The following is a 10,933-nucleotide window of genomic DNA, read 5'->3' on the forward strand; positions in this document are numbered from 1 at the left end:
TATATATGATATAACAACATACAGAACTCCACCAATAAACTATGCTACCTGCTACGTCACTTAATTAATGAACTCGTAAAAAAGGTGGTAGAATGCACGATGTTGTTATAACCTAGTGGGTATGAGAGAGTAAATATACACAATCTTACTCTTACAAGTGAATTGACTGTTTTCCAGGATTTGAACCCATCGACTTTTACGGGTTAAACAAACTTACTATTGTGCCGAGACTCACTCTCGAACTGACTCCTATAGTCCTATTCACCTTAATTACCAATTACTAATCAACTAAGTAAGCTTATTATGTGCACTGAAAATTGGTAACAAGGTTGTTGTATGCAAGTAAATTAGCATTGTCTGATTTGTAAAAAGCATCAACTCATTGACGCTTCAGATTAGTTCAGAACTTGAATAGGACAAGTAGATGCAGTTGTGTTCAGATTTTGGGATGGAACTATTATCGTTGAGAACTTGAGATGATATTCCAGAGAAGTAATTGTGTCACCTTGAAATTTCTCTTAGGGTCTTTTTGCCGGGAGGCGAAGGCTTTGAAACCGTGAAATATACTTGTAAAAGGATTTCAAGCCTTCCCCTTTAAAATACAATAGGCAAATATATCCTTAGGGGGATGAGGGCAATCATATTTTTAGTCTTCTTGTTAATGGAAAGCAAAAAGTTGATATCTCTCACAGTCACATTTGTCTTGAAAACTTGAATAAAAGAGATGATTGGAACTGGTGCCAATTTGATGTAAACTTGGCTAATAGAAGATTTAAATGATACTAATGTTCAGTTAAATATGGTGATCCTCCAGTATCCAGATAGTATTTATTACCTTTTTAAAAGGATTAGCGTAGCTACCTACTGTCTTATATGTCCTCTTCGGTTGTTATGGTTGTCATATAGCAGTCATTTGATGCTCATATTATGGTCGTTTCAGGAACTTAAGAATCTGAGGCCTCAACTTTATTCTGCCGCAGAATACTGTGAAAAATCTTATCTTCATAGTGAACAGAAACAAATGTAAGGGCATTTCTTTTGTTGATGAATTTTTTTAATAAACAAACTTTTGTTCTCGAAGGCAATCTTATCCCTTTCTTTTTAGCTGTGTTTCTATGTAAATTGACTTTTCGCAACAGGATAAACAATTAGTAGTGGATTTTTCTTTTAGTTGGTTCTTACCAGGGACGTGAATCTGAATAAATTTTTATTTTTACATTCTGCTTGTTCATTTGAATAGATGCTAGTAATGAATAGCGCATATGACATGCCAGCAATAAGCCAACAAGGTTTGAGAATTTTAACACCATCAAATATTACATTTATTCCGCTTCATATGAATATAATGAAATAAAGCATGGATAAAAAAGGATGCATGAATTGAACCATATCAATATATTTTAATGCTTTGGTTTCTGATAACAAACTTTGGATGGTCTGGAATGTGTAAATTTAAAGAAATTTGACCAAAGATTTTTTCCTTTTATAACTTGTATTGGGTCCCATTTCTATAACCATATCCTCAAAATTGACATGCATGGAGGTGTGTTCATTAAACCTATTCTTCAAATGTATGGTTGTGTTTCAATTATGAAATTGATGAGACTGTGTCAGGGCATATAGTCATCCTAATAAGGATATGACTACAACTTGTGTCCCTAGACATTTTTGTGACTCTTTTAATTTGGTTTCATATAGGAGTGACAACGGGGGAGCATTCCTTCAATATTACAGCCTCATGTTTAATCTTATGGCTGATATAAATGAATGTCAACAACATTTGCTGTGTACATATTCATTTGTCAATGAACATGATTTGTGATAGAGCATTATGACATCGTTCGATCCATGTAGCTGACTCCACCTAGTGGGATTAAGGCTTGATCTTGTTGTATTTTCATTTCTATTCGAACTGCATGTAATTTTTCTTATCTGTATGTTATTTATCCATTAGGGTACTTGACAACCTGAAAGATTATGCTGTACAAGCCCTTGTGAATGCTGTTGATCATCTCGGAACTGTCGCATATAAGTTAACTGACCTTCTTGAGCAGCAAACGTTGGATGTCTCAACTATGGATTTAAAGGTCTCTACCGTAAATCAGGTAATAACAAACTTTATGCAATATCATGTTTTAGTAGACAAATATCAGTTGGAGTTTAAGTGATGTATTTGCTTACTAGCAGAAACTTCTTACATGCAAAATTTACACGGATAAAGAAGGTCTTCGGCAACAACAATTGTTGGCTTTCATTCCCAGACATCACAAGCACTATATTTTGCCAAGTAAGCTTAACTACTTTTGTGTTGATATAGATGTAATTATTGGCCCTAAAGTTCAATAAGCTTGGTTTTTACTTATGGTTCTCTTATGTTTATTTCACAATGCAAGCTAGATTCTATCAATAAAAAGGTACATTTCAGTCCACACATACAGATTGATGCAAGACAGAATCCATTCAAAACCAAAACTCGCTTTCAATCTTCAGGTGCGTGGTGGGGAAAGGGAATTTTTTGTCCCTTCTAGAGTTTTTGGCATTGGTTTTGATTTATGTTTTTCTTTTCTTTCTTTCTGTGAAAGTGAATACTATATTAATTCGTCTGAATATATTTTTATGTCTAGGTACTCCTGCATCAAAAACTCTCTCATGGCATTTAGCATCAGAGACTAAGTCTACCTTAAAAGGGACTCCACATGCTTCACCTAGGTAAGTTTAGGAAAATATAATAGTAAATAAACCCCAAAGTTATTCTCCAAGAATATAGACACTACACACATTTGTCCTTGAGAATGATGAAACTCAACTGTTGTCCTTAAGGAATCACAAAATACACATAGACACTAAAGATATTAGTTCTTTGGCCCCAGAATAGTTTGTCCCTAAGAAAAGCATGGTTGAGTTTCACCATTCTTGGGACTATTGTGTCAGTGCCTTTATTATCAAAGACGAATTGGGGTGGAGGGTTATTCTTTAGTAGTTTGTGGCTGCACAAAACAGCTGCTTTCACTCTCAGCATGGATGTACTATCATGTGCTTCTACTTTTGCAGCATTGAGAAACCAAAGCATTCTGCCAAGACCTCTGAAGTTTTCCACCTTTTAGGTTTGTAAAAGCCATGTCTGTTTTACTATACAAAGATAATTGTGTTTAACTGGCCATCACTTGGTTATTTCCCGACGTAAAGAAATCATGGCTCCTTACAGTCATGTGTACATGCCTGTAGATAATGACGGGACTACCTGGATGAAATCCTCACCAGCACAAAGTCACTTACCAAATGGAATTCCTACTTCCAGTATAGCCATGCAAGCTTTTGGTGGCACACGCCGGGTAATGTCATATTCATCAAGAACTGCAAATGCCTGGTCGTGTCATGCTTGATTATCAACCTGTCATTATTGTTTACCTATTCTTTGCCAGTTTTATGTGAGCATCCTAAAATTTGTTTGTTAACCTTTAAGTGAAGTTGTTCGGCTCGCTCTCGAGTAAAAAGGAAAAAATGTGTCAATTTGTTATGATGTCGCAGTAAACATTTTGTTTATGGTTGTGGCTGACTGTCTAATAATTCCCCCTTTAAGTGTTTGTTTATTGGGGGCAGTATTTTGGGAGTTCACTAGATCAGCAACATGGCCACTTTTTTTATTTCAAACTGACAAATTTTTGGAGATGGCTGGTCATGTTCCACTATGCATATGTGAAAGATCTCTCAACTTAGATTTGTTACTTCAATTACTTTGTCAATTTAGTAAGATAGGATTATGCATGTGCTGTGGTAGCGCAAATGATGCAGATGACAGTTGTATTATGATCTAAAAGGCAAGGCCTAGGGTTAGGAAGTGAACGGGATTGAAGGTTCACTGGAGGCTTACAATGGTTTAGAAGCAGTAGAATGTTGATTAAGGATTTATTCAGTGGCTCCCTGGTGCTATAAGCTGTACATGCAATTGCAGCTTTGGATGTTTGATGGGTCCTTGGGTAGATTGAAGGGGGAGTACACCAGGGGTTTGAAGGGAAAATAAATTATTGAGATGTTTGGTCTGGCACATAATTGTAGATAAAGTGTCAAATTGAGAGAATATCGAGTCAACAAAGAAGTCTTGGTTGTGCCAAATTGAAAAAATAGTTACAGAAGACATCCATTTTGATAATTTTAGTTTCTATGTGGAAGGCACTGTTATTTGGTAACAAAGAAAATAGAGGCATGGGAAGACCAAGAAAAAACATAGAGAATACCATTAAAATGGACTTAGTGCTAAGTGGACTTCCTAATGACATGATTTATGAGAGAACACAATCATGTTGTCTTATCCATTTAGCTTACTCCACCTGGGAAAAGACTTTGGTTGCTGTTGTATGAAGTTTAAGAAGAAATGGAAAATTAATGTTATGGTTAAACTTAGTCTCTGCACCTAGGATTATTGCAATGCAGAAGCAATCAAATGGTCATTATGCTGTGTATTAAATCAATATGTTAGACTAAGACCTAGGTGTTAAAGTAACATCCAGTGAAATCAGAGCAACATAAATTACCAGCACTCAATACCAGAGACTGCAAAATTTAATTAATGGCCTTGAAATTTTTTACAAAGGAAAATGAAAAGGACAATTGAAAATACTAGCAGTAGTAGTAGCCCTCTAAATTTGAAGTTTATATAAGACTATTAATATAAAAAGTATGAGGTTAGTGTCAAAAGTGGTCCAAAATATTGAGATGCTCTAATCAGAAAGCTTTTCTGCTATTGTGTAGTATCAATTAAGGATTTAATATCATGATTTTCTTATCTATTTGATCTTATTTGGTGAGTTCTGATGTATATGTGATTCTCTTATAATATATTTAAACTGGTGAATGGATATGATCCAAAAGCACACTTTGGTCAGGTTATCCAAACATTCAGTTGGTGTATTCTAATGGCTTAAGTAAACTACTGCATATTACTTTGACAGGTACACATTTGTTGTCCCACAAATTGTACCACTGCATGTACCATAAGATGTGATTGGTCAGAAAAATGATTAATTATTAATTTTTTAACTTCAAAACATTTTTCCAACTAATCATAGGTTGATGGTACATACAGTGACACAATTTGTGAGACAGCGGATTTGCTCCCCCATTTGACAGGGTTTGATTTTACTAAGTCGGTATGATAAGGATTTGGATCAGTTTTTTTGTGTGTTCTCAAATAGTTTTACTATGCAAAATAAGAGATGGGAGATACTATGAAGGGCTTAGTCTTTTGAAGAGAAAATAACATAATTGAGGACTGGGAGACATTTTTGGTAATAGAACATTTTTTATAGCTGGAGTCTTACAATATTGTTTAAAAATCTTATGCTGGAAAACATTTAATAGTAGGAAGTTTGTATCCTCTTGAGCTTTCAAGGGTTGTTTCCAATTGTCTGGGGGAATGTTATTTTTTAATTTGAATTGCACTGAACACAAAATGTTAACATTATCTATCAATTAGTGCACCAAATATTTGAAACTGTGGGCAATATTTTCTAGCTAGCCATTTTGCTTGAACATAAGTGTCTCAAGATGAAGGGTTATTCATGTTTCTTGTGTTTTCCTGAAGTAAAATTTATGTATGAAAGTTACTAATGAGCTTTATCTGCAGAATGCATTGGAAGGTTCCAAACCTTTGACAGCATTCAGATCATTCGACAACCATAATCGGCGCGAGACTGTTCAAGTCCCTGCTCGCAGCAAAAGTCTGCTGTCATCATTCTTTGCCAAGCAGAAAACGCCAAAATTGAAGGCCGGTTCTGTCTCATGAAAACCTCCCAAGGCAACCCCCTCCCCCATGCAAGTTTCTATCATTTTTCTTTATTTTGGGTAAAAGAAGATGGGGATGTTAGTTTAATCTACCCAAATGCTTATTCTCTTTCTTTTAATATGCCTCCTCTGAATGCTCATGATTAATTAGTTTCTGGTTCAAGCCTTTGAATAATGACAGTGTATAGTAGTCATTTACCTGAAAATGTTAATAATCAAGATCTTGATCTTCAACTTGCTGAGTGTAGCCTTACCAATTGTGATATGCAGAGTTCATGCACCTGTAAAATGTATAATTCTTGTGTTCTATGCAGAAAAGATTTATTGAATTTATTGTCCTTAGAGTTTTGATGAAAATTTTCCAGCATGGACTCTTATTATGGGGTGAGGCTATTGGTACTTCAATAGAATGAAGATTAGTTGTCCCAAGTTGATATTCCTAATCTTGTCTTGTCCGATAATATTTTTTTTGGTACTAATAAGGATATCCTCCAAACTTTTTTTGGGGCTTGCCAGATAAGATAGTCTTACATCATTTAAAGTTCCACAGATAATTCATTGACTCCTTAGGCCTATTAAATATGAGCTGAAATTTTAAATGATTTTGCACTATTAGGCAGGATGAGATTTGAGACATTAACTTGAATTGATCATCATTCACTTCAATATGGCTATCCATACTCCTATCTTTGAACTTCTATAATACTTTACTAAGAGATAAATGATCTCTAACTGATGAAATATATTTTTCCCAACCACATGTGCAATCAAATAGGCACAACGAAATAAATATATAACCATAATATAATATCTAGTCACAGAAAAATAAATATTTAGACACTTTAATTCTTAATGTGGAAAAACTTCCAAAATACCATGGAAAAATGAAGAGAATATTTGAAAAGGTTCTAATACTAAAAACAAATTTGTCATAAAAAAATCCAATGTAAAAAAACTTAGAACCGCATTTATTTATAAAGGACTGGTAGTGTAAATGCTTCATTGATAAAAAGGTGTTGATTCGTCGTTGATCAGTAAATGCTTCGGTACGTTATGAATTTATGATAATAACACCAATGCATTTATGTATCAAGCAAGCCTTGAAGAGATGGGAAATGATAATCACATTGTTTTTTTAATTGAGTAAATTAATAATTCTTTTATTGAAGTTATACAAATCACTCATTCATTTTTTATATATACAAAAAATCCTCTGATTTTTATACATATATTATGTTGACTATCCCTGAGAAATAAATGTGATCTTTTAAAGAAAAAAAGATGATAAGTGTAATTAAGTTAAAAAAAATATCATATATTACGAAGACAAGTCCAAATCGTATACTAGTCAATTTTTTTATTTTATTTTTGGTTCATTACAAAATGCATCAATAATTCTAAGGAGATATTATTTAAATTACTCTTATACAATATTGTAATGAACAAAAAATAATAAAAATATATTGACTTATATACTATTTGTACTTGTTTTCATATTATACCATATTTTGTTGATTTTAATTACACTTTCACCCTTGTATCTTTAAAAAATCACATTTATTTATCATTCAGAAGTACTGTGTAAAGTATGTATAAAAATTAGGAGTTTTTTGGTATGTGTAAAAAATGGATGAATAATTTATGTAATTTTACTAAAACTCATGAGGTATCAATGTAATTTACTCTTTTTAATTTCAATGGCCTGTTGGGTTGACAACTTGACATTCCAGAAAATTATTTTTTGAAGATAAAATTAGTCTCTATAATAACTAGCTTTGCACTAAAAAGCAGTGTTGTTAAAACCATACCGGTTATTAAACTGGTCAGGGTACTGATATAGTAGTATAGTAGTTCAACCAGTGGTTCACTAATTAAACTGCATGCCGCTTAAACCGGACATACCTACTTATATTTATATATATACAAACCTATAACAAAAAAATTCCAAATAGGTAGATACTCAAATTTATATTTTCTATTCATAATCTACTCAAAATTCACATAAACAAACAACTTTAAGTCTTTAACAAATGCAAAATCTAAATTACAAAACATATATCAATCCAAAAGTATCATTTAACAATCGCAAAATATAAATAAATGACACAAGTTCACAACTCACTCTACAAAATAAATAAATTTGAAGTTTTAACATTTAACACCAAGGAGTCAAAGTTGTCTCATATCGATATTATATTTTTTCACCAAATCTTAACTTCAGACTGACAGTACTCCAAAGTTGCACAAATGTCACTGAGATTACGCACGAATGTTAGAAACCAAAATGTGTAATCTAAGTATGCTTTGGAAGTATGTGTCTTGAAGTGTTGAAGAAGGGTTGGAAAGATGCGTCACCTTGTAATGGGTTTTTAAGTTTTTTTTTTCAAAAAAAAAAAATGCGTATAAACCGGCCGGTTTAGTCAAATAGCGGCCGGTTCACCGGTTTTGATACTTGGCCGGTTCAACATCTGTACCATATCAATACCGGTTAGGTGTCCGATTCACCGGCTGATACAGTACAGTTTTTATATCATTACTAAAAAGTTAATCTCTAAATATATTAGGGTAAAAATATTAAGTTTCTCGTCTAAGTTTTTTTCTTTAAAGTTGGTCTCATAAATTTTTTGTTGTTGATTTTTAAGTAGGTCTTTTAAGTTATTTTATAGTTCCAAATCAATATTTTGAGTTGTTCATCCATAACGTTTTTAAGCTTAATGTTCATTTTTTATTTCTAGAGTTTCAGAGGACTACATTTTTTTATTTTACACATTTGTATCGTACTAATTTGATTTTAATATAAGAAATATGTAACGGTCCTTACATACATACGGATATGAAAAGTCTCATTTACGCCCTTACATACATACGGATATGAAAAGTCTCATTTACGCTCAACCAGTAGCATACCCATGCGTTCACATGGCTGCTACATATTTCTTTTATTAAAATCAAATTAGTATAGTACAAATGTGTAAAAAAAAATAAAAATATACATCCAACAATTTGAAATGATAAAATTGAATGAAATATTGAGAAGTTATGATGAATGTAGACAAATTGTTAACTTGTGATAAAAAGTAAAATGAGTGAGTGAAGAGTGAGAAAAATATTAGAAAATTCTTACATGTGAGTTCTTCATTTTATGAAAATTTTACCCATAAAAAATTAAACACGAAAAAGTTGTGAGGAATGTAGAAAAAAAGTTAACTTGTGACAAAAAGTAAAATAAGTTACTGAATAGAGAAAAAAATGTTAGAAAAGACTTACGCGTATAAAAGACTTAGGTGTGAGTTCTTCAGTTTATTACATACAAAAATAAACATTGAGAAATTGTGAGAAAGGTAGATAAATTGTTAATTTGAGACATTGTAAAATAAATGACTAAATAGAGAAAAAATATTAGAAAAGTCTTACCTATAAAAAGTTTGAAAAATATTTGAGTGCTAGATTTGATGAAATTTGAGAAATTAATATGATGATGTTAGAAATGGAAGATTGAAAGAAAGTGAAAAAAAATATGTGGGTGAAACATCCACCATTCAAAATCAATCAAAATAATATAACATGTAAAAAATAATAGCTATAAAAGTAATGTAACATTATAAAATAAATGGAAATCCATTCTATTCTTACTAGTGTAACGTATAAAATTATGTCATTAACACTAGGTATCTAAGGTTTATAATATCTAAAAAATGTTCCATTAATATTAGTTAGGTAAGGTTATAAAAAATAATATATTGTAAGCAATACAATATCCAGGAGTCATGTAATACTCTTAATAAAACAAAAATAATATAACATATTGGAAAAGTTGGAAAAACTATTGGTCATGTTTGTAAAAATATAATATTATACTCTTATTTTTAATTTTATTTGCGAAATTTTATATTCCCAAATGCATAGTTGTTGCACATTAATTGCTTAATAATATTTAGTTATTCTAATTTTTATATAGCCATGATTTATAGGATGAAGTTTATACTTACCTCCTACATATATTAGCTAATAAACTTGTGTCTTTAATAATATTATTAATATTATTAACGATCATGTAATACCAAATACGAAGGAGATACTTGTCACAATATTTTTTAAATTGTCAAATATGTAACTTATAATTCTGTTTTGGAGTATTTTGCTCACTCCCTTATTATTAAAAGTTTTCTGGTAGATAAAAAAATTACTTTAAATTATAGTTTTGTTATGGCTATTCCAAAAATATTAGAAGTCAACAATGATGTGAAATAAAAACAATAGAGTGAGAAAGTTGAAGAAAGATAGTGAATCACTTTGAATTTAATTACACTAAATAATAGTAAAAAAATAAAAATATTAGATGGATAAAATTAACCTTCTAAATATTACATGTTAAAATTGTATAATGTCTCACAATGTAAAATCATCGGCCCTTTCAGTTGATATATGATAGTAGATTTGGAAAATATAGTATTAAACAATAGTTTTTAGTTCGAGAGTCAATTATAGGTCGGAGAAAGTATTATCACATCATCTATATTAAAATGAAATCATCATTAAATGCACGCTTAATTTATTTTATTAAAAATTAAATTATTCAAATATATATATATATATGTTTAACAAGAATTTGTCTTTTCCTTATTTATATGATTACATATTGGTTTGACTTTTATTAAAGAAATTATTTAATTAATTCAAGATGAATTAATAGTAGAAGAGATCGCATTAGTCCTGAACCGATTCTCACTCTGATCGATAGTAGAATGAGTACTAATAACCATAAATATTTCTTAACTCGATATAGAAATACCCAAAATAATTTATTTAAAACATTTATTAATTTTGATTAAAGAATTTACTTTAAAAGTGAATTAACAGAAGAAGAGATGATATTGACTGTGAATTGACTTTTTACTTTAGTAAAGAGTATGAGTATTACAATTGAGTGTAACTATTTCTCGACTCGATGTAAAAAGTACGATATGACATAAGTCTTAACCTTACTATTATATTCTCAAAATAATTTTTTAATTAAAAATATTTATTTAATTTATTATTGTCATCATTATTTTTATTTACTAAAATGATTTACTTATCATTTACTTAACTATTATTATTAATACAAACAAAAGATATTATTTAATATTATAGTAAACAAAAAAAAGTATTT

At 30.9% G+C, this 10,933-nt stretch overlaps 1 protein-coding gene across 3 annotated transcripts in view; it reads left to right on the top strand.

Moving 5' to 3' along the window:
- The window catches only part of LOC109357499 (protein ABIL1-like), a 6,684-nt gene extending 661 nt beyond the window's left edge, over positions 1 to 6,023 (top strand). Inside the window, exons 2-10 of one of the 3 annotated variants that reach the window (XM_019601494.1) lie at positions 941 to 1,023; positions 1,955 to 2,105; positions 2,188 to 2,287; positions 2,398 to 2,490; positions 2,625 to 2,709; positions 3,052 to 3,104; positions 3,226 to 3,332; positions 5,624 to 5,791; positions 5,822 to 6,023. In XM_019601494.1, coding sequence (XP_019457039.1) covers positions 941 to 1,023; positions 1,955 to 2,105; positions 2,188 to 2,287; positions 2,398 to 2,490; positions 2,625 to 2,709; positions 3,052 to 3,104; positions 3,226 to 3,332; positions 5,624 to 5,782 — 831 coding nt within the window. In that variant the 3' untranslated portion in view covers positions 5,783 to 5,791; positions 5,822 to 6,023. Of the gene's footprint in view, positions 1 to 940; positions 1,024 to 1,954; positions 2,106 to 2,187; positions 2,288 to 2,397; positions 2,491 to 2,624; positions 2,710 to 3,051; positions 3,105 to 3,225; positions 3,333 to 5,623 lie in introns of all 3 variants that reach the window. The other 2 variants (XM_019601493.1, XM_019601492.1) reach the window with 2 other exon arrangements.

The sequence above is a fragment of the Lupinus angustifolius genome, chromosome LG09 (genome assembly GCF_001865875.1).
Source record: "Lupinus angustifolius cultivar Tanjil chromosome LG09, LupAngTanjil_v1.0, whole genome shotgun sequence".
NCBI classification, from domain to species: domain Eukaryota; kingdom Viridiplantae; phylum Streptophyta; class Magnoliopsida; order Fabales; family Fabaceae; genus Lupinus; species Lupinus angustifolius.